Consider the following 25178-nt stretch of genomic DNA (forward strand, 5'->3'; position numbering starts at 1 on the left):
AGCGGGTTTCTCCACGCATTGCGCCGACAGAAACAAACATCTTTCTGGTAAGAATTCTCTTCGATTATAATCACAGTCGTATATATTCCCCCCCAAGCAGACACATCGATGGCTCTGAACAAACTTTATTTGACTCTTTGCAAACTGGAATCTATACATCCTGAGGCTGCATTCATTGTAGCTGGGGATTTTAACAAGGCTAATCTGAAAACAAGACTCCCTAAATTGTATCAGCATATCGATTGCGCAACTAGGGCTGAAAAAACCTTGGATCATTGTTACTCTAACTTCCGCGACGCATATAAGGCCCTGCCCCGCCCTCCTTTCGGAAAAGCTGACCACGACTCCCTTTTGCTGATCCCTGCCTACAGACAGAAACTAAAACAAGAAGCTCCCACGCTGAGGTCTGTCCAACGCTGGTCCGACCAAGCTGATTCCACACTCCAAGACTGCTTCCATCACGTGGACTGGGGTATGTTTCGTATTGCATCAAATAACAACATTGACAAATACGCTGATTTGGTGTGCAAGTTCATTAGAACGTGCATTGAAGATGTTGTTCCCATAGCAACGATTAAAACATTCCCTAACCAGAAACTGTGGATTGATGGCAGCATTCGAATGAAACTGAAAGCGCGAACCACTGCTTTTAATCAGGGCAAGGTGACTGGTAACATGACCGAATACAAACAGTGCAGCTATTCCCTCCACAAGGCTATCAAACAAGCTAAGCGTCAGTATAGAGACAAAGTAGAATCTCAATTCAACAGCTCAGACGCAAGAGGTATGTGGCAGGGTCTACAGTAAATCGCGGACTACAAGAAGAAAACCAGCCCAGTCACGGACCAGGATGTCTTGCTCCCAGGCACACTAAATAACTTTTTTGCCCGCTTTGAGGACAATACAGTGCCACTGACACGGCCTGCAACGAAAACATGCGGACTCTCCTTCACTGCAGCCGAGGTGAGTAAAACATTTAAACGTGTTAACCCTCGCAAGGCTGCAGGCCCAGACGGCATCCCCAGCCACGCCCTCAGAGCATGCGCAGACCAGCTGGCCGGTGTGTTCACGGTCATATTCAATCAATCCCTATACCAGTCTGCTGTACCCACATGCTTCAAGAGGGCCACCATTGTTCCTGTTCCCAAGAAAGCTAAGGTAACTGAGCTAAACGACTACCGCCCCGTAGCACTCACATCCGTCATCATGAAGTGCTTTGAGAGACTAGTCAAGGACCATATCACCTCCACCCTACCAGACACCCTAGACCCACTCCAATTTGCTTACCGCCCAAATAGGTCCACAGATGATGCAATCACAACCACACTGCACACTGCCCTAACCCATCTGGACAAGAGGAATACCTATGTGAGAATGCGGTTCATCGACTACAACTCGGCATTCAACACCATAGTACCCTCCAAGCTCGTCATCAAGCTCGTCGACCCCGCCCTGTGCAACTGGGTACTGGACTTCCGGACGGGCCGCCCCCAGGAGGGTAGGCAACAACATCTCCACCCCGCTGATCCTCAACACTGGGGCCCCACAATGGTGCGTTCTGAGCCATCTCCTGTATTCCCTGTTCACCCACGACTGCGTGGCCACGCACGCCTCCAACTCAATCATCAAGTTTGCGGACGACACAACAGTGGTAGGCTTGATTACCAACAACGACGAGACGGCCTACAGGGAGGAGGTGAGGGCCCTCGGAGTGTGGTGTCAGGAAAATAACCTCACACTCAACGTCAACAAAACTAAGGAGATGATTGTGGACTTCAGGAAACAGCAGAGGGAACACCCCCACTATCCACATCGATGGAACAGTAGTGGAGAGGGTAGTAAGTTTTAAGTTCCTCGGCATACACATCACAGCCAAACTGAATTGGTCCACTCACACAGACAGCATCGTGAAGAAGGCGCAGCAGCGCCTCTTCAACCTCAGGAGGCTGAAGACATTTGGCTTGTCACCAAAAGCACTCACAAACTTCTACAGATGCACAATTGAGAGCATCCTGGCAGGCTGTATCACCGCCTGGTACGGCAACTGCTCCGCCCACAACCATAAGGCTCTCCAGAGGGTAGTGAGGTCTGCACAACGCATCACCGGGGGCAAACTACCTGCCCTCCAGGACACCTACACCACCCGATGTTACAGGAAGGCCATAAAGATCATCAAGGACAACAACCAACCAAGCCAATGCCTGTTCACCCCGCTATCATCCAGAAGGCGAGGTCAGTACAGGTGCATCAAAGATGGGACCGAGAGACTGAAAAACAGCTTCTTTCTCAAGGCCATCAGACTGTTAAACAGCCACCACTAACATTGAGTGGCTGCTGCCAACACACGGACTCAACTCCAGCCACTTTAATAATGGGAATTGATGGGAAATGATGTGAATATATCACTAGCCACTTTAAACAATGCTACCTAATATAATGTTTACATACCCTACATTATTCATCTCATATGTTTACGTATATACTGTACTCTATATCATCTACTGCATCCTTATGTAATACATGTATCACTAGCCACTTTAACTATGCCACTTTGTTTACATACTCATCTCATATGTATATACTGTACTCGATACCATCTACTGTATCTTGCCTAAGCTGCTCTGTACCATCACTCATTCATATATCTTTATGTACATATTCTTTATCACCTTACACTGTGTATAAGACAGTAGTTTTTGGGGGGAATTGTTAGTTAGATTACTTGTTGGATTATTACTGCATTGTCGGAACTAGAAGCACAAGCATTTCGCTAGACTCACATTAACATCTGCTAACCATTTGTATGTGACAAATACATTTTGATTTGATTTGATTTGAAATGGTTAAAAGTACTGTATAGCAACCCCAGGTGTAAAATTATAAATAGCAGCTACTCAGAGAGTTTTGAATTGTCAAGAAGAGGTAAACAAGGGTGTCCGCTGTCACCATATCTATTCATTATGGCCATCCAAATGCTAGCTATTAAATCATATCAAATAACAACATTAGAGGATTAGAAATCCATGGCTTAAAAACAAAGGTGTCCATGTATGCTGCTAACTCAAATTTAATATTTCATCTGCTTGCTAGTTCCCTGCAATGTCTCATTGAAGATGTAGATAACTTTTCTGTACTCTCTGGACTAAAAGTGTAAAATATTACGTATTGGGTCTTTAAAAAATACAACTTGTACATTACTATGCAGTTCATATTTAAAATGGGCTGACGGTGAAGTAGAAATGCTTGGTATTCATTGAAAAAAATATTAAATGTAGAGGTAGAGGTAAATACCTGTCTATTTATGGAAAATTTGCCCTGATTAACTCCTTAGTCATATCTCAGTTTACTCACTTACTTATGGCTCTGCCTACTCCTGATGATTTGTTTTTCAAATCGTATGAGCAAAACATATTTAGCTTTATCTGGGATGCTAAACCAGACAAGATACAGTGTGCCTATCTATATTTATACATTTGTATATTTTTATTTAAACTGGTAAGTTGTCTGAGAACACATACTCATTTACAGCAACAACCTGGGGAATAGTTACAGAGTAGAAGAGGGGGGATGAATGAGCCAATTATAAACCGGGGATGATTAGGTGGCCATGACGGTATGAAGGACATATTGGGAATTTAGCCAGGACATTGTGGTTAACACCCCTACTCTTGCGATCAGTGTCATGGGATCTTTAGTGACCACTGAGAGTCAGGACACCCATTTAACGTCCCATCCAAAAGACGGCACCCTACTGCCTTTGGTCATTGGGATATGTTTTAGACAAGAGGAAAGGGTGCCTCCTACTGACCCTCCAACACCACTTCCAGAAGCATCTGTTCTCCCATCCAGGGACTTAACAGGACCAACTCTGCTTAGCTTAGCTTCAGAAGTAAATCAGCAGTGGGATGATGGGTGGTATGCAGGACTAGCTGGCTATATAATGAATATGAATTGGGTGTTGTGAGATTATTAAATATAAAATCACTAAACATCTCTAGAATCTTCACTTATTCAAAAGTTTCACTTGAACCCTAAATGGTTCTCAAGTAAACTACTAAGAAAAGCTAATTCACTGTTTAAATAGCCTTTTGCCTGTGTACAGATTTCGATGTCTCATGTTTGATTGACTGCAAATGATACCTTTTTCAAAGTATCTCTCTTTTTCAAACAAGCATTGCAGAGCTGGCTACAATTTAAATTTCATCCCCCTGAAAAGATAGAACAAATATTATGGCTGAATATAAATGTGCTGGGTGATGAAAGACCTGTATTTATGGGAAACAAGTTTGAAAAGGGTATTTTGTTTTTAAATGATATTGTAAATTGGAACGGTTGAGTTGTATTTTATGGAGTTATCAGAATTATATGGAAAGGTCTGCTCAGTCCAAGATTATAACCAATTGACTACAGCATTACCCCCAAAATGGAGGCAGGTGGCAGCAGAAGGAGGTAGTGAAGTGGTCTGTCTGCCCAATATAAATGATCAGAACTTGCAGAGGAATAAAAATATCATAAATAGGAATGTATACCAGTTTCATTTGAGGACCAGGATGTTGTCATTTAAAATGCAAAATAGTTGGGAAGAGATATTTGATTTACCGATTCCATGGTGTATGAGTTGATTCAAGACTTGTCCTTTTCAGCTAATGCAGATTTGTGAGAATACAGAATCAATTGACCATTTTAATATTACCCTCAAGTAGCTTCTCAGGAATGGTTGAAAATGCAAAACATTGATCTAAAATTGACCCTAGATATAGTACTGGAGATCTTTTTCTTCAACCTGTAGAGTATTCAATAGAAATGGTATGTTAATCACAGCATATTTGAAATAAATGCTGCGTAGAAATCCAAAGTGTGTGGCCAGCAGAGACAGGTGGGATGGGCTAAGGGAAGCTGAAGTTTGGGATGTGGAATTGGAGTTGCTGGGCAAAGGATAGAATGAAAGATGTAAAATAAATTCCAAATTAAACAGTTGCATGACACTGAGGGGCTTTGTTGATACAGTTGAGGCTGATGCCATGCAGGTGTTTGTACAAATGCATACTCTCATTAAAATGCTCATAGATGGACATGGTTCCATACATCGTTGGCCTTGCTGTTATATTGGCCTGGATGTTTGTTGGAATTAAATGGATTTCTCCTCAGGGTGGAATCTGATGCTTGAGGGCAGCTCTTGGAGGGCTGTATCGGTCAGGTCCCCATTTGACATCGTGGGAGATCTGTCGATGTGCCGTTGAACCTTTGTGTCTCTGGATTAGAGGCTGTTAGATGACGAATGTGTGGTAGTTGGGCAGCTTCCCTGCAAGTATATGTTTATTACGAGATGAAATCTCTGGCTGAATTTACACATCACAGGAACATTTGGTTCTTGAGCCAACCACTTAGCGAGCAAGGTTTGTAGGGTCCACACATTGTATAAAAATGTCTTACCCAACCTGCTTTGTGACCAGATTAGCTGGTGATGCATACAAATTACAACCATTAAGGCTGCTGGTGTCATAAGTACTACCGGTCAGTGAGTTGAGACTCAAGTACAATTGATTTAAAAATAGTTTGACCATCCAGATCATACCACCTGAGGTGGTCAGGAAAGTGATCACAATGAGTATTTAACTTGTCTACAATTGCCCAGACATCAAGACAAAGGCACGTTAGCCCCAGGTACAAATGAGTCCGGTGAAAAGCTTGTAAGAGAATAAAGGACAGATGTTCAGTAATATTGGTATGACATTTATTAATGTACAAGAGGCAACTAGTATCGTCTTCCTGCCCGCTTCGTTTAATTCAGACAACCCCAGTTCAGAAATTGTTTAAGAAATGCTTCAGCACAATATACAAAGGTTTACAATGGTCATTGAAGTTGATTTAGAGGTTGGAGGAAAACAGCAAGACCCGATGAAGATATCCCAGAAGCCTTGCACATCTTCAGGTTCACCAGGAAGATATCCTGCAAGACAAAATCGTCAGCAGGGTAGCCTAGTGGTTAGAGAGTTGGACTAGTAACCGAAAGGTTGCAAGTACAAATCATGAGCTGACAATGTACCAATCTGTCGTTCTGCCCCTTAACAGTGGGTTGTCATTGAAAATAAGAATTTGTTCTTAACTGACTTGTCTAGTTGGATAAAGGTAAATGCAAATTCTAGTTCCCAGTCATGTGCACATACACAAAACTCACATTCAGTCACAGGTGTAAGCCACATCCAAGTACTTATAGGTTCCGACACAGGGGTCACCGAACACAGAGTTGGATACCTTGACGATACACTGGCGCTCTCCATCACACCTGTGTGTCAACAGGTAGAGGTTAACACCACAGCCAATGACTTCCTACAGCGAAATGCACACTGAAGGTTTCAGTACCTTTCTGCCATTTTGCTGCTGGTGGATTGGCTGAGGCAGTTGGTGTTTTTGAGTTGTTTATGTGGGCGCCCAATGGAACACACATCGTGTTGACGACGACCATAGTTGGCACGCTGAATACGCATCTCACCTCGATCTGAGAAAGAGAAAAGACAAACCTGGGTGTTGGTGTGGGCTAGTGACTAATATACACGGCACCACATGATTAAACTGTACAGTAGTGTTGACCAGCTTACCACATAGTAGTTGAGAATCAGAGCCTTCACATATGATGCTGCTTACTGCAAAGACAACACAGGAGTTACCACTGGCCAGACAAATTAAGACATACATTAGCCTGGTGAAGTGTTAGTGATGGGCACTAAAAGGGAATGTTGATTTCAGGTGCATTTTTATAAGTCATTATAAACTTGTTAGCATGAACCAAAGTACAAAAAGTTAGGCTTGTCATCTGCCACCTTTACCTTGTTTCACTTCCTTATGAGCAGTTCCCGAAATTCTAACATTTTAAGCACAGGCTGGCGAGACCTAAACTGGTGAAAAAAAGTCGACCCGCTACACCTAATCTGTATTTCTATGCAGTTTGCGCCAGCTGTCAGATTGGCTATAAACCCTGCAAAAATGTGAGTTGCGCTAGCTAGTTACCGTTCACTGAAACAGTCAGTGGTAAACCAGATTAAGTGCACAAGCATCAAATAAACTTGAGACACTTCCCTTCCATGTTCTTGCTGGCTAATTGAGTTAGATATGTAAATATAACTAGTAACAGCAGCAGCATATGAGACAAGTCAAAAAAGTAACAGCAAATCGGGTAATTCAGCAGTTATGGCTTGGGGGAAGTAGAGGCCGTTCAAGGTCCTGTTGGTTCCAGACTTGGTGCATCCGTACCATTTGTTATGGCGTAGCAGAGACCAGTATAACTTGGGTGGTGCGAGTCATTGACAATGTAGGGCCTTCCGACACACGTGGTGTCGAAATCCTGATGGCAGGGATGTGCGGCCTCTGATGTACTGGGCCGTACGCTATACCCTCTGTAGCACCTTGTGGTCAGATGCCATACCTAGTGGTGATGCAGCCAATTCAAAAAGCTCTCAATGGTGTAGAATTCAGGATCGGAGGGCTGATACCAATCCTTTTAGCCTCCTGGCAGGGAGGGGCTCGGCCCTCCGTTTCCTGTAGTCCACTACCAGTTCCTTTGGCATCACACTGCCAGGTCTCTGACCTCCCTATAAGCTACTCAAACTAAACAAGTTGCATATCCACAGCTTGCTAGGGTTAGTTAGCAGGTGAGGGTGGTTTACACTAGGAGAAACATACGTTAACAAGCTGGGGAACCAACCCATTATATTCCTTTTTTAGCAATCAGCTGAGCTTACTTTTTTTTTTTTTTTACAAGATTAAAAGTGGGTAGGAGAATTAAACAATATCCCAACATGCCACAGTCATAGCGACACTACGTTGAATCCAAATATGGATATCGGTGCCCACCACTAAGATTTATTAGCACACATTCAGAGACTGACTTGTTTCTTGCTGTTGGACACAGGAGTATTTGGTGTCCAGGTACTTATAAGTCCCGACACAGGGGTCTCCAAAAACGAAATTGGATGCAGGGACAATACACTCGCTCTTTCCACCGCATCTGTGTGTTTCAAAGACAGGTTGAGGTCATGAGTTCATACAGGTAAACACAACATGTTCCAGCACATTTCTGCCATCTTGCTGGTGGTGGTTTACACTACCGCCAAGGAGTTACAGGTTCTAGTACCTTTCTGCCATCTTGCTGGTGGAGGATTGGCTGAGGCAGTTGGTGTCGGTGAGTTGGTTATCAGGGCGCCCAATAGAACACACATCGTGTTGACGACGACCGTAGTTCGCACGCTTGATATGGATCTTACCTCCATCTGAGGGAGATGGAGAACAGTGAGGCACGAAGGAGAGCCAAATATGGGTCTCTATGGTGTGGGCTAGTGACGCTAATCTAAAATAGAAACTATCATAGCTTGTCGGTGAGTATACTGTTCAGCAGTGTGGACTCTTACCACATTGCAGTAAAGCATCAGAGCCTTCACATGTGATGCTGATTGCTGCCAGGACAAATAAAACAGGAATTACACACCACTCACATTAACTTGGTTAAGTAGTATTGTCATTATTACATACAGTACCTCCATCTGTTAGTGTGCAGCAAGCTGTAGCCAGCACTGAAACAACATCACACAGCTAGTTCAGCAACATTCAACATCATATGCACTTGGACCATGAAGCTACAACTCAGCATTGGTCTCTATACTCGTGCATTTCAGTTATACTAAGTGTATTATAGTCAAGTTCAGCATTTGGTCTCATATTCCATGCTTTGAATACCTTTTTGCCTAAAAGGAACTGAATGTCCCTCAAATCATATTACATGTACGTCTTTTTACTCACAAATACAAACATTGTCATATATATTTAAATTCTAATCTGCATCAGATGCAGATTTTGTATACTCACATGTGACCACCGTCAGTCTCAACATGCGCATGATGCCAGGTACAGGAGTGGTACTAACAGAGAAAATGAAACTGATGATAACAAGATCCAATACACCTGGTATTTATGTTATGTGACATGTCTTAATTTACCCAGGTGTATCTATTTGTCTCCAGGTGCACCTCATTGCAATTAGGGGCCGGCGTTTGCCGGTCAAAACCTGGCTATTGAGTCAGTCTCATGGAGTTATATAGAGGACTCTATATGGATGAAATCCATTTTGGCATGAACATTGCCATTGAGGTCTTCCAACATTTTAAAGTAGCCATCTATGGCAATCAGGCCTACCACTGTTGTCAACAAGCTTGATTATTGAGTTGCCACTCAGCCATGGGTGAACAGGGAGGACAGGAGGAGGCTTAGATCACACCCTTGTTGTTCCACAGTCTTGAGGATCAGCGTGGCGGATGTGTTGTTGCCTACCTTCACTCCCGAGGTCGGCCCGTCTTGGGGGCTACTATACATTTTTTGACAAGTGGCCTGGACCCTTTTACTACACGGAGTTCTGCTGATCCATCATGACTGATTTGCCGACGTAACCGCACGAAGGGGCTACAAATGACTTTGTCCATCGCAAAGTCCCTCTAAGGCCCTTCTGCTAGCCTGCAAGCCCAGGCCCACAAGCTGTCTGAATCGCTGTGTCTCCAGCTCACCCAGCTACTCAATGGACCCAATGATCACTCGGCTACGAATGCCTCTCCCTGTCATCACTGTCAAACGCTCCTGAAAACACTTCAACATGCAGGGCTTTTTAATCGACCTGACCCGGATATCCTGGAAGGATTTTGACCTCATTCCGACAGTAGAGAATGCCTGGTTATTCTTATAAAATTCTTTCCTCACCATCTTAACTTCTTAGCGATAGGGGGCAGCATTTTCACTTTGGATGAATTGCGTGCCATAGTGAACTGCCTCCTACTCTGTCCCAGATGCTAATACATGCATATTATTATAACTATTGGATAGAAAATACTCTGAAGTTTCTAAAACTGTTTGAATTATGTCTTTGAGTATAACAAAACTCATAGGGCAGGCAAACTTCCAAACAGGAAGTGTAAATTCTGGGGCTGGTTGATATTCAACTCATCGCCTATTCACATCCCAGTAAGATATGGATGTGTTCGCACTTCCTATGCCTTCCACTAGATGTCAACAGTCAGTAGAACATGGAATGAAGCCTCTAGTGTGATGTGGGTCCGGATGGCAGCTATTTGAGTCAGTGGTCTGGCAGAATGCATTTCTCATGATATCGCCATGCGTTCCATTACTCTGTAGACAACAACGAATGCTTCGGTTGGAAAGTTATTGGATATATATGATAATAACATCCTGAAGATTGATTCTCTACTTAGTTTGACTAGTTTATTCAACCTGGAATATAACTTTTTGAAGTTTTCGTCCGAGTTCGCCTGGACCGGCGCCAACTTTTGGACATGTGAAATAAACGTGCTAGCAAAAGTAGCTAATTGGACACTAGTAATTGACATTATCGAACAAAACAACAATTTATTGCGGAACTAGGATTCCTGGCACTGCATTCTGATGAAAGATCATCAAAGGTAGGGGAATATTTATGACATAATTTCATATTTCTGTTGACTCCAACATGGCGGAGAAATGTTGTGTATTTCTGAGCGCGTCTCAGATTATTCTGTTATATTTTTTCGAAAATTTAAAAAAATCTGACACAACGAACAAGTGTATCTTTATTTATATGTAAAACATCTTTCTTCAAAGTTTATGATGAGTATTTCTGTTATATGACGTGGCTCTCTGTAAGTACTCCAGATATTTTGGAGGCATTTCTGAACATGGCGCCAATGTAAAACAAGATTTGTGGATATAAATATGCATATTATCGAACAAAACATAAATGTATTGTGTAACATGATGTCCTATGAGTGTCATCTGACGAAGATTATCAAAGGTTAGTGATTCATTTTATCTCTATTTCTGCTTTTGTGACTCTCTTTGGCTGGGAAAAATGGCTGTGTGTTTTTTTGGATTTGGTGGTGCATCTAACATAAATATATGTTGTGTTTTCGCTGTAAAACATTTTAAAAATCAGATAAATGGGTAGATTAACACGATGTTTATCTTTCATTTGCTGTATTGGACTTGTTAATGTGTGAAAGTTAAATATAAAAAATTTCCCGCACTGCCTTTCCAGCAGAATGTTGGGGGTTAAAGGTTAAAGGTTAAATAAGCATGCCCCACTCAAAAACATATACAGCCCTTGCTTCACTCCAGAATTGACTGCCTTTGACCATCACAAAAACATCCTGTGGTATACTGCATTAGCATCAAATAGCCCCTGCGATATGCACATATTAAGGGAAGTTAGAAACCAAAATACACAGGCAGTTATGAAAGCTAAGGCTAGCTTTTCAAACAGAAATTTGCATCCATGTGGCACAAACTCCAAAAAGTTCTGGGACACTGTTAAATCCATCGATAATGAGAGCACCCCCTCCCAGCTGCCCACTGTACCCAGCCTAGCAAACACTGCCACAACCGATAAATATATGATCATTGAGAATTTCAATAAGCATTTTTCTACGGCTGGCCTTGCTTTCCACCTGGCTACCCCTACACCCCCCAGATCAACTTGCTCAAGCCTCCCCCATTTCTCTTTCACTCAAATCAAGATAGCTGAGGTTTTATTTTATTTTACCTTTATTTAACTAGGCAAGTCAGTTATTAAGAACACATTCTTAGTACTTAGTACTGAAATAACTGTAAAATCTGGACCCCTACAAATCAGCTGGGCTTGACATTCTGGACCCTCTCTTTCTACAATTATCTGCAGAAATTGTTGCAACAACTATTTCTAGCCTGTTCAAGCTCTATTTCGTATCGCCAGAGATCCAGAAAGATTGGAAAGCATCCGCGGTCATCCCTCTCTTCAAAGGGGGAGACACTCGAGATCCAAATTGCTACAGAACTATATCTATCCTACCCTGCCCTTTTAACCTCTTGAGCTTATGGCTGAATACTGCCCCCTTTGGAGGAAGTGCGTGCCCATAGTAAACTGAAAATATTTTTTTCCAAAATTGCTAATATATGCATATAATAATAATTATTGAATAGAAAACACTCTAAAGTTTCTAAAACCGTTTAAATTATGTCTGTATGTAAAGCAGAACTCTCAGGGCAGCCTTTCTCCCAAACTCTCTCTTGTCAAGAGAAAAGTTGGGTCAACTTTGACGTCATCGCCCCCACCCTTCCCAGGCAGCTACCGATCTGGGAACAGTATGTATTTGTTCAGCGCGATGTCTGCTTTCAATTGGCACGTTCATTGTTTGAATTTCGCGCTCCCTCATCCTTTGGCGGGCGAAAATGCCCGGGTCACTCTCAAATACATGCACTCTATTGCGCGCGGCCGATTTGGATAACGTTCTTTTCCAATAGACACCAGTTGAAGCCGGTTCGTTTGTTCGCGATTATCATTGTTTTACATGATAAAAACATAATTTTGCTCGATTCTGCACTTAGTTTGACCAGTTTAGTCGACATATAATATGTAATTTTGAAGTTTTGATGCGCAATAGTGCGGGACCAGAAGGAGCAGAAGTTATTTTGGGTGCATTTCAGCTGAAGCTGTTAGCATATGCTAATACAAAGACGCACAACTTGAAACCAAACGATGTATTGGGTAAGTATGACTCCTTCTACGTCTTCTGATCGAAGAACATCAAAGGTAAGGGAATATTTATGTGGTTATTTTGGGTTTCTGTGGACTCCAAACGTAGAGGAGACACTGCTAATATCTGAGCGCCGACTCATAGCATAGACTAGTGAACGAATTCTGTAACGTTAAAAATAAATGTAACACAGCGGTTGTATTAAGAAGAAGTGTATCTTTGTAACTATATGTAGAACATGTATATTTAGTCATGTTTATTGCTTGTTATCTGACGTTATCTGTCGGAGCTATCATAATTTCTCCGGACATTTTGAGTAGCATTTTTTGAAATGTCGTCATTGTAAACAGAGATTTATGGATATTAATGGCATATTATTGAAAAAAAAAAAAGTACTGTGTAACATGTAATATTACTGTCATCTGATGAAGATTTTCAAAAGGTTAGTGAATTATTTATTTTTTAATCCTACTTTTAAATTTTATATTTTCTGGGACAAAATGGCCGCCGCTTGCCTTTTGTTTCGGTGGTGGTCTAATATAAATGTGTGCTATGTTTTCGCCGTAAAACATTTTAGAAATCTGACTTGCTGGGTAGATGAACAAGGTGTTTATCTTTCATTTGAGCTATTGGACTTGTGTAGGTGTGGAGGTTAAATATGTCTAAGAATATTTTTTCGCATTTTGCATTATGCTAATGAGCTTGAGCCGTAGTCACGATCCCGGATCCGGGATGGCTGCAAATAGTGTCTCCTGACCCCTCCTGTCTCAGCCTCCAGTATTTATGCTGCAGTAGTTTATGTGTCTGGGGGCTAGGGTCAGTTTGTAATATCTGGAGTACTTCTCCTGTCTTATCCAGGGTCCTGTATGAATTTAAGTATGCTCTCTCTAATTCTCTTTCTCTCTTTCTTTCTCTCTCTCGGAGGACCTGAGCCCTAGGACCATGCCTCAGGACTACCTGGCATGATGACTCCTTGCTGTCGCCAGTCCCCCTGGCCGTGCTTCTGCTCCAGTTTCAACTGTTCTGCCTGTGGCTATGGAATCCTGACCTGTTCACCGGACGTGCTATCTGTCCCAGACCTATTATTTAACCATGCTAGTGATTTATGAACATTTGAACATCTTGGCCATGTTCTGTTATAATCTCCACCCGGCACTGCCAGAAGAGGACTGGCCAACCCTCATAGCCTGGTTCCTCTCTAGGCTTTTTCCTAGGTTTTGGCCTTTCTAGGGAGTTTTTCCTAGCCAACGTGCTTCAACACCTTAATTGCTTGCTGTTTGGGGTTTTAGGCTGGGTTTCTGTACAGCACTTTTAGATATCAGCTGATGTAAGAAGGGCTATATAAATATATTTGATTTGGTTTGATATGCAGTTCAGGACACATCTAGAATGATATCATAATCTCATTCAACTTCTGTGTGAAGTGGACTAGAGTAGGTGTCAACCAATTTCTTTGGAATTACTGTACTACAATCAAATGTTTTTACATTTTGAAGTATTATCTAGGCCTCAACAGTTGGTCATATTACTGACACTTGTAATGTTGTCAGGGTAATAATGTAATGTTTGACATGGTAATAATGTAACGGTTGTCAAGGTAATAATGTAATGATTGTTGGGGTGATAATGTAATGGTTGTCAAGGTAATAATGTAACGATTGTTGGGGTAATAATGTAACGGTTGTCAGGGTAATAATATAACGGTTGTCAGGGTAATAATTTAACAGTTGACAGGGTAATAATGTAACAGTTGTCGGGGTAATAATGTAACAGTTGTCAGGGTAATAATGTAACGGTTGTCAGGGTAATAATGTAATGGTTGTCGGGGTAATAATGTAGCGGTTGTCAGGGTAATAATGTAACAGTTGTCAGGGTAATAATGTAACAGTTGTCAGGGTAATAATGTAACGGTTGTCAGGGTAATAATGTAATGGTTGTCGGGGTAATAATGTAGCGGTTGTCAGGGTAATAATGTAATGGTTGTCAAGGTAATAATGTAACGGTTGCCAGGGTAATAATGTCATGTTGTACCACAGATTTTTTTCCAAAGCAATATAACATGTCATATTTTACCAGAACAATATAGTGTAAAACAGATACAGTGGTGATATTAGCATGCAATTCTTACTGGAATAGCTCAACTTTTGTTTAGGGGGGGATGCATGTCAGCAACATGGAGTGAATCCTTACAACCGCTAATCCTGGCTATCAGAGGAGTCTTGTCTGGCAGTGAAACAGCTCATTTTGCATAATTTACTGCCTTTTTAAAAACCATAGCTGATTTCTAAAAACAAATGTGTTTAACACAAACTCCTTGTGGCTTTGAGTAAGTCGAGAAAAACTATTTCTCCTTCACTAATAACGAACGCCAAAATTAGTTTTGAAACATACAGAAACATTATGTTCAGTAAATTCATAATGTTTATTCTTATATTATTAACACTTAGCTCTAAGACATCTCCCTGCCATATTACATAATTTATGCATACATTATGTAATATGTCAGGGAGATTTGTATACTGTAGCTAAGAATGTAATACTAAGTCTAGGTTGTGTTGTAAGCTGTTAGTAGCCCATGTGACTCACCCTTATTATGTAGCCTATTTTTTCCCTCATAATTTAGCCTACTGTTCTGACTTTGTGGTGCACATGTAGCCTATAATCTGTTTTAAATAAATGTAATTAACCAGATATGGTAAGAGCTGTCCTTGTCTGCTTATGCGCCCCCTTTATTTATTTACGTCCTATGGTTCTGACTTGGTGTACAGGGAGAACACTGTAAGAACGGACAATGTTCGGAATTCCGTCGCTGTACATTTCAAAAGTGCTGAACAAGTAGTTATATTGACTACGTCCATCCTAGCTCGCTCATTAATATCTTAATCTAAAATTACGGACTGTCTCTTATCCGCTCGTCTTCCCCTTAAGCCAAAGTTTGTAGATTTCAATTGTTCAGTAGAAAACACATCAGACATATCAGCTATGTTTTTTGAAAAGGCATTAAATGAGGCTGAATGAGGCTGAATGAACTGTTTCCCTGCCAGACAAGGCTCCACTGATGCCTGGTGCAGCAGTGGTAAGGTGTCGGGACTCTGATGTTGGGACAGCTTTATGTAGGCCCTAACAGTTTGTGGGCACCATTTGTCTCCATTATAGTCCAATTAATGCATTGTTTAGTGTTGTGTTGTGGCTTTGCTCGCAATCATCAAAAACGTTTGTTTTGAGTTTGCCCCATCAAGATGTACATGCTAAAATCACCACTGGTCTCTTCACAGTGCTCCTTCTAACATAAGTTGTTATTTGAGGTACTTGGGTTGGCAGAGAATTCCGTTTAGTCATGGCTCTATTAAATACGGTTAGTTTCCCAGCCTGTTCTGGACCTGGGGACTCTGAAGAAACCTCTGGTTGCATGTCTTGTGTTGTACCTTCTTGTGTTGAACCAGCTCGCACAAAGACAAGATTGCCATGCATATTCCTGACATTCGCACCAGTCACATTCGCACGTCTACATCAAAGTGCAAAAAACTAGGGCCTGTAGGACCTGTCTGGTCGATTGAGATGTCAAGAAAGCAGAGCAACGCCTTATCCTGGACAGATCTCTTCCCATTTTAGCAACATTGAGTCTATATGTTTAGACCAGCTTGCTATCTAGGGTTACAAATGCCACAATATTCAATAATAGATCTAAATGAGATTTAGAGTTGAGCGAGTGATTTTTTTTCCCCAACAACAATACTTTTGGTTTTTGAGATATTTTTTGTCATGTGGGCAAAAGACTGTTAAAACTGTTAAGGCTCCATGGATTGATCAACTGTACGGTTAAAAGAGATGGGGCAAAATGAGTGGATAATAAGTCTGGGTGCACATCTGACTGGCTGACTTACTGCAAACTGATCAATTATGTGACTAAACTCAACAACAATACCTTTGGTTTTTGAGATATTTTTGGTCATGGAGTGTATGTGGACATATGGACACCTGCTCATCGAACATCTAATTACAAAATCATGGGCGTTAATATGGAGTTGGTCTCCCCTGTAACAGCCTCCACTCTTCTGGGAAGGCGTCCACTAGACGTTGGAACATTGCTGCGGGACTTGCTTTCATTCAGCCACAAGACCATTAGGCCTGGCTCGCAGTAGTCGTTCCAATTCATCCCAAAGGTGTTCGATTTGGTTTAGGTCAGGGCTCTGTGCAGACCAGTCAAGTTCTTCCACACTGATCTTGACATTCCATTTCTGTATGGACCTCTCTTTGTGCACAGGAAAGGGCCAAAACAGGGAAGGGCCTTCCCCAAATTGTTGCCACCATGTTTGAAGGACAGAATCATCTAGAATGTCATTGTATGCTATAGCATGAATATTTCCATTCACTGAAACTAAGGGGCTTAGTTCGAACTATGAAAAACAGCCCCAGACCATTATTCTTAATCCACCAAACTTTACAGTTGGCACTATGCATTCGGGCAGGTAGCATTCTCCTGGTGTCCGCCAAATCCAGATTCGTCTGTCAGACTGCCAGATGGTGCAGCATGATTCATCACTCCAGAGAACGTGTTTAGACTGCTACAGAGTCCAGAATATTAATCAACCTATCAGGGTTTGTTTACAAACACTACAGGAACAAGATCATCCACATGTATTGATCACAAGATCAAATAGAGCTCTGTTCTAAAGCTGTATCCATACCCATTGGATGCAGTGATCACAATATCGTGGTTAAATCTAGGAGAGCCAAGGTTCCAAAAGCTTGGCCTAAAATAGTGTATAAGAGATCGTCTTATGTGCATGATGTAAGTAATATTTGTTGGTCTTATGTGATTAATAAGGAGCATCCAGACACTGCACTTGATGCATTTATAAAATGGATTCTTACAATTAGTAATAAAAACCTGTTATGAAACAGACTGTTAAAACTGTTAAGGCTCCATGGATTGATAAACTGTATGTTTGAAAGAGGCAAAATGAGTGGATAATAAGTCTGGCTGCACATCTGACTGTCTGACTTACTGCAAACTGATCAATTATGTGACTAAACTCAACAAAAAGTAGAAGAAATTGTATTATTATATTATATGTATTATGAAGCCAAGATCAATGACATACTTTAAAGAATGATGAAAAAAAAACCTTGAGTACTTTAAATGAAATGAAGGGCAGAAAGACAAATTCAACTCCATCTTTCATCAAATCAGATGGCTTATTCATCACAAAACAATTTGATGTTGGCATTTATTTGAATTATTACTTCATTGGCAAAGTGGGCAAACTTAAGCAGGAAATGCCAACAACGAAGAGTGAGCCATCATATTCATGCATAAAAACAACTAATAATGAAAGAATAGAGTTAGTGTAAAGTTAGTGTGGGACAGGAGGAAAAATGATTGTTATCGATCAATAATGACAAACCACCTGGCATTGAAAACTTTCAATGGCTTCGGAAAGTATTCAGACCCATTAAATCCTTCCACATTTTGTTTTGATCCAGTCTCATTTGAAAATGAATTAAATTGTTGTTTTTTTCATCAATCTACAAACAATTCCCAATAATATTTTGTTATTTTTTATTGTTGCAAATGTATTACAAATAACAAACAGAAAATGACATTTATATATTTTTGTTGTTTTTTGTTGTTTTGAGACCCTTTACACAGTACTTTGTTGAAGCACCTTTGGCAGCGAATACAGCATCGAGAGTTCTTGGGTCTGACGCTACAAGCTTGACACACCTGCATTTAGGGAGTTTCTCCCATTGTTCTCTGCAGATCCTCTCAAGCTCTGTCAGGTTGGATGGGGAGTGTTACTGCACAGCTATTTTCAGGTCTCTGCAGAGATGTTTGATCGGTTTCAAGTCCAGGCTCTGGATGGGCCACTCAAGAACATTTAGAGACTCGTCCCAAAGACAGTCCTGCGTTCTCTTGGCTGTATGCTTAGGGTTGCTGTCCTGTTGGAAGGTGAATCTTCTCTCCAGTCTGAGGTCCTGAGCGCTCTGGAGCAGGCTTTCATCAAGGATCTCTCTGTAATTTGCTCCAAGTGAGCTGGCATGTGCATTTTATTGAGGAGTGGCTTCCACCTGGCCACTCTACCATAATGGCCTGATTGGTGGAATGCTGCAGAGATGGCTTTCCTTCTGGAAGTTTCTCCCATCTTCTCTAGAGCAACTCTAGAGCTTTGTCCGATTGACCATTGGGTTCTTAGTCACCTCCCTGACCAAGGCCCTGCTCCCCGATTGTTCAGTTTGGCCAGGTGGCCAGCTCTAGGAAGAGTCTTGGTGGTTCCAAACCTCTTCCATTTAAGAATGATGGAGGCTACTGTGTTCTTGGGGAATTCAATGCTGCAGACATTTTTTGGTACCCTTCCCCAGATCTGTGCCTCAACACAATCCTGTCTCGGAGCTCTACTGACAATTCCCTCAACCTCATGGCTTGGTTTTTGCTCTGACATGCACTGTCAACTGTGGGACCTTATATAGACAGGTATGTGGCTTTCCAAATCTGTTCAATCAGTTGAATTTACCACAGGTGGACTCCAATAAAGTTGTAGAAACATCTCAAGGATGATCAATCGAAACAGGATGAACCTGAGCTCAATTTTGAGTCTCATAGCAAATAGTCTGAATACTTATGTAAATAAGGTATTTCTATTTCATTTTATTAATACATTTGCAAAATTTTCAAAACACCTGTTTGCTTTGTCATTATTGGGTATTGTGATGCCATGATGCGGTATTATGATGTCATTATTGGGTATTGTGTGTGGATTGATGAAGAAACACCATTTTAGAATAAGGCTGTAACGTAACAAAATGTGTAAAAAGTCAAGTGGTCTGAATACTTTCTGAATGCACTGTTTACAACTAATGAAGTCACTGAAACCCTTAAGAAGGAGTTTCAATCAGTTGTAATGGGTGGCCAGTAATAAACTGGTCCTGAACATCTCTAAAACTAAGAGAATCGTATTTGGTTCAAATCATTCCCTAATCTCTAGACCTCAGCTGTATCTGGTAATGAATGGTATGGCTGTTGAACAAGATGAGGAGATTCATTTACTTTGTGTTACCTTAGATTGTAAACTGTCAAAATATACATATTCAATGGTTGTAAAGATGGGGAGAGGTCTGTCTGTAATAAAGAGATGTACTTCTTCACTCCACAAAGCAAGTCCTGCAGGCTCTAGTTTAATCGTATCTTGATTATTGTCCAGTTGTGTGGTCAAGTGCTGCAAATAAAGGCCTAGTTAAGCTGCAGCTGGTCCCAGAACAGAGCGGCACATCTTGTTCTTCATTGTAATCAGAGGACTAATATAAATACTAAGCATACCAGTCTCTCTTGGCTAAGAGTTGAGGAGAGACTGATTGATTCACTTCTTCTTTTTATAAAAATTATCAATGCGTTGAAAATTACACTTTTTTGCATTGTCAACTTATGCACAGCTCTGAAACACACACTTACCCCACCAGACCTGTCACCAGGGGTCTATTCACAGTCCGCAAATCCGGAACAAATTCAAGAAAATGTACAGTATTATATAGAGCCATTCTTACATATCATATGATGTTAAAATGAACAGCAAACCTGGTTTCAAAAACAGCTAAAGCAACACCTCAAGGAACAATGCCTCTCCCCTTTTTGACATAGATAGCTTGTGTGTATGTATTGATATGTAGGCTATGTGTGCCGTTTTTAAATGCTTGTTATTCTGTTCTGTCCTTAAGCTGTTCTTGTCTATTAATGTTCTGTATAATGTCATGTTTCATGTTTTGTGTGAACCCCAGGAAGAGTAGCTGCATCTTTTGCAACAGCTTATGGGGATCCTAATAAAATTCAAAAAAATACCAATTACCAATGGCGGCTAGCTTTACACCACTCCAGCCAATGCTTGGTCATGGAAACCCATTTCATAAAGCTCCTGACAAACAGTTATTGTGCTGACGTTGCTTCCAGAGGAAAAACCATTTTTACATGCTGCGTACTTCAGCACTCGGCGGTCCCGTTCCGTGAGCTTGTGTGGCCTACCACTTCACGACTGAGACGTTATTGCTCATAGACCTTTCCACTTCACAATAACAGCACTTACAGTTGACTGGGGCAGATCTAGCAGGGCAGAAATTGACAAACTGACTCGTTGGAAAGGTGGCATCTTATGACATTGCCACGTTAAAAGTCACTGAGCCCTTCAGTATGGAGATCGCATGGCCGTGTGCTTGATTTTATACACCTGGTTGGTATTGAAAGGGCTTGCTGGATCTTAACATAAACAACATCTGTGATGTGGAATCAAACAGTAAAACAAATTATTTGTAGAAATAAAGAAAGGGCTTGCTGATCAGATTTGAAGATGTCTGAAAAACAGAAGTTGTGTATTTTTATATACAAGTGGGACACATTCTATAGCTGAGGTATTATGTAACAAAAAAAAGAAGAGAATAAAAGCCAATGGTAGTCTTTTTCCGAAGCCTGGTGTGGGAGTATGGAAGCCACACTGAATTATCCCAAAAAGAGCAAATCTTATGAGGGGGTGACAGTCTCAGAAAACCATGAACCGCTCCTCTTCACCAAGCCTTATGGAAACCTCTTATCTAGACGAGATAATGTGCTTATTTTCTATACGCTTACGTAAACACACCATAAACAGTCCACAGTTTCGAAATGTAGAAATGTACTGTCATCTGTAGAGCAATGGTTTCACCTAGAACATATCCCACTTTGGAAAGTACATGCAGTAGGTAATTTAGACTGAAAGTCTGTTGGTATTCTTCCTAATCTTGGTTAACACGGAACAAATAACTTGCGTAATTTGGTCAGCTGTGTGATTTATACACAAAATCTGTCCACGAGAGATTATATTCTTCCTGATGTGTCCAAAGTGGAAATAATAGTTTAATTTCAGGCTATAGAGATTCACGGATCTCCTAACAATAACAACAAAACAAAACTCTGAAAATTCCACCTTTCTCTTGAAACAAAAAATGAGACCTCAGAGTTGCCAGGACAAATACTTTTTACGCCACTTCAATACAGCCGGAAGTGATTTTTGTAGCAGGTTAGAACAGCATTTTTGCTAACCCCAACCCTTTTCCTAACCTTAACCTCAGTCTCCTAACCTGCTATGTTAATTATCATAAACTGCTCCTTAAATTCTCCTAACATGCTATGGAAAAGAGCTGTATCGAAGTGGTGTGAAAAGAGTGTTACTCCTATAGAGATAGATAGAGGACTCTTCTTTGTTTCTGTGACTGCATGGGCAGTGCCATTGAGGCAAGCTCCATTTTGAAGTAGTAATTTTTCTTCTTCCTGATTGGCTGATCCTTCCTGATAACCCGGTTGGACATGACTCCAACAGGGTCACCAGGAGGGATCAGCTAATGATGTTGGAAGTTCCACCTAGTTGACTACATATAAAATGGTAGATGCCCTCGATGGCGCTGCCCATACTAAATATAGCCTTTTGGCCACTAGAGGCCTCTATCATTCTCTATGGTTTCTCAAGAGTTGCCTCCTCAGAGCCACATTTTCCTGTTCCTGGTTTGGGTTCATAGAGCCTCTCTGTAACTAGAGTGCTGAATGCTGTGGAAATGAATTGTAGGAGGGATATGCTTAAGTTCTGCTTCTATCACTGACCTTTATGTACTGTGCTTTGTATTCAGTGGAGCGGAACGGAGTAAATGGAATGGCATCACACCATATGCCACTGCCACGAGCCTGTCCTCCCCAATTAAGGTGCCACCAACCTCCTGTGGTAGTATGCTGTTCAAAGGATCATCCCTGGACTCTAGCATTACTTTCTCAAAATGTATTTCACCATAGCTGCCAGGGTAGATGCGATTTACACAGACAAACACACACACACACACACACACAGACACACACACACACATACACACACAACATCTGGTATGTATTATTTTCCCAGTTGCTTTAGAATATGTAGGGCATAGAAATGAGGGCAGCATGCAATTCATATCGGAAGTTAAACATGGCCTTGACTCACAGAGGAGAATTTTCTGTTTCCCAAAGCAACATTTCCCAAAGCAAATATCTCACCACTCACTGCATTGCAGAAATCTTCAAGGCATTTTGTGACTTAAAAGCAAGTGTGAGCTTGAAAAAGAATAACTAGTCACACAAACCACAAAACTCAAATATACTGAACAAAAATATAAACGCAACATTTTAAGTGTTGGACCCATGTCAAATAAGCCAAAATAAAACATCCCAGAAATGTTCCGTTTACACAAAATGCTTATTTTTCTCAAATTTTATGAAAAAATGTGTTTACATCCCTGTTAGTGAGCATTTCTCCTTTGCCAAGATTATCAATGCACCTGACAGGTGTGGCATATCAAGAAGCTGATTAAACAGCATGATCATTACACAGGTGCACCTTGTGCTGTGGACAAAAAAAAGTCCACTCTAAAATGTGAAATTTTGTTTCACAACACAATGCCACAGATGTCTTAAGTATCGAGGGAGTGTGCAATTGACATGCCGACTGCACGGATGTAGCTGCTTCCAGCCTCCAGCCAGTGGCTGCATGTGAAGTGACAACTGTCACTGTTGTCATTATAAGCCAACTTTAAACACTGATGACAATCAACAGGCTCTAGTCAATATTTGTTCCTGTGAGAAAAGATTGAGAAAGATTATATATAAAAAGTGATCATTATATATTTGTTTATACAATAGAAACTTATTGGAGAAATTACTCACCGAAAAAAAAAGTCTCACACTTCACTGATCTGTCGTAATGCTTTAAACTACAAAATCATTCAACTCTAAAAGTAGTTTCAATTGAAACCACAGAATTATGTCTGGCATTTTAAGATAAGCAGTAAAAAGATAGCGAAACTGTTGCTGGTCTTCAGAATGCGTTGGAAGCCTGTGGTTCCTTCCTGCCTCCAGGCAGTGAGTGCGTGTGATGTGAAGTGACTGGTGTTGCCCCGTCATCATCTCTGAAGATACTCTGTCTGTGAGGTCCACCATACATCACCTGCCGGAGCAGGACATCTGGGTGCTCCGGCGACATTGTGTTTATGCAACTTAAAGAGCTCTCCGCTCCAGTGCTACAGTGATGAATGGCCTGCTGCAGCAAAACAGATGATGTGAGCAGCCAGTGGGAGGATAGGAGAATAGACTGGCTAGCTAGAGAAATGGATAGGAAGAGGCCACTGAATCACAGGAATAGGCTCGCTAGAGGAACAGATGGGTGAGGCCACTTTATCACGGGTATAGGCTAGCTAGAGGAATGGATGGGATGAGGCCACTGCATCACGGGTATAGGCTAGCTAGAGGAATGGATGGTTGAGGCCACTTTATCACGGGTATAGGCTAGCTAGAGGAATGGATGGGATGAGGCCACTGCATCACGGGTATAGGCTAGCTAGAGGAATGGATGGGATGAGGTCACTGCATCACAGGTATAGGCTAGCTAGAGGAGGAACAGATGGATGAGGCCACTGTTATCACGGGTATAGGCTAGCTAGAGGAATGGATGGGATGAGGCCACTGCATCATGGGTATAGGCTAGCTAGAGGAATGGATGGTTGAGGCCACTGAATCACAGGTATAGGCTAGCTAGAGGAATGGATGGGATGAGGCCACTTTATCACGGGTATAGGCTCGCTAGAGGAATGGATGGGATGAGGTCACTGCATCACAGGTATAGGCTAGCTAGAGGAACAGATGGATGAGGCCACTGTTATCACGGGTATAGGCTAGCTAGAGGAATGGATGGGATGAGGCCACTGCATCACGGGTATAGGCTAGCTAGAGGAATGGATGGGATGAGGCCACTGCATCACAGGTATAGGCTAGCTAGAGGAATGGATGGGATGAGGCCACTGCATCACGGGTATAGGCTAGCTGGAGGAATGGATGGGATGAGGTCACCGCATCACGGGTATAGGCTAGCTAGAGGAATGGATGGGATGAGGCCACTGCATCACGGGTATAGGCTAGCTAGAGGAATGGATGGGATGAGGCCACTGCATCACGGGTATAGGCTAGCTAGAGGAATGGATGGGATGAGGCCACTTTATCACGGGTATAGGCTAGCTAGAGGAATGGATGGATAAGGCCACAGCGTCAGGGGTATAGGCTATCTAGAGGAATGGATGGATAAGGCCACAGCGTCAGCGGTATAGGCTAGCTAGAGGAATGGATGGATGAGGCCACTGTGTCAGGGGTATAGGCTATCTAGAGGAATGGATGGATGAGGCCACTGTGTCAGGGGTATAGGCTAGCTATAGGAATGTATGGATGAGGCCACTGCGTCAGGGGTATAGGCTATCTAGAGGAATGGATGGATGAGGCCACTGCGTCAGGGGTATAGGCTAGCTAGAGGAATGGATGGATGAGGCCACTGCGTAAGGGGTATAGGCTAGCTAGAGGAATGGATGGAGGAGGCCACTGCGTAAGGGGTATAGGCTAGCTATAGGAATGGATGGATGAGGCCACTGCGTCAGGGGTATAGGCTAGCTAGAGGAATGGATGGATGAGGCCACTGTGTCAGGGGTATAGGCTAGCTAGAGGAATGGATGGATGAGGCCACTGCGTAAGGGGGCTATAGGCTAGCTAGAGGAATGGATGGAGGAGGCCACTGCGTAAGGGGTATAGGCTAGCTATAGGAATGGATGGAG

At 41.9% G+C, this 25178-nt stretch overlaps 1 protein-coding gene across 1 annotated transcript; it reads right to left on the reverse strand.

The window, feature by feature from the left end:
- Positions 1 to 5720: 5720 nt before the first annotated feature.
- LOC112255544 (L-rhamnose-binding lectin CSL3) lies at positions 5721 to 8944 on the reverse strand. The gene is made up of 9 exons (XM_024428521.2): positions 8860 to 8944; positions 8532 to 8567; positions 8406 to 8450; positions 8132 to 8267; positions 7887 to 8005; positions 6600 to 6644; positions 6364 to 6499; positions 6179 to 6286; positions 5721 to 5950 (listed from the first exon to the last, which is right to left on the reverse strand). The coding sequence occupies exons 1-8, from the start codon at positions 8888 to 8890 to the stop codon at positions 6181 to 6183; spliced, it is 654 nt and encodes a 217-aa protein (XP_024284289.2). The 5' UTR covers positions 8891 to 8944; the 3' UTR covers positions 5721 to 5950; positions 6179 to 6180.
- Between the last annotated feature and the right edge of the window lie 16234 nt (positions 8945 to 25178).

This window comes from Oncorhynchus tshawytscha, linkage group LG07 (assembly GCF_018296145.1).
Source record: "Oncorhynchus tshawytscha isolate Ot180627B linkage group LG07, Otsh_v2.0, whole genome shotgun sequence".
Lineage (NCBI taxonomy): Eukaryota > Metazoa > Chordata > Actinopteri > Salmoniformes > Salmonidae > Oncorhynchus > Oncorhynchus tshawytscha.

What these genes read in the sequence shown, in the direction of transcription:
- LOC112255544 (XM_024428521.2), bottom strand. Translation starts at nt 8,890, where the DNA reads ATGCGCATGTTGAGACTGACGGTGGTCACAT. An exon ending in TGTCCAACAGCAAGAAACAA is followed by an intron (nt 6,645 to 7,886) that starts GTCAGTCTCTGA and finishes TTGTCTTTGCAG; the next exon opens with TAAGCAGCATCATATGTGAA. An exon ending in TGATTCTCAACTACTATGTG is followed by an intron (nt 6,500 to 6,599) that starts GTAAGCTGGTCA and finishes TCTCTTTCTCAG; the next exon opens with ATCGAGGTGAGATGCGTATT.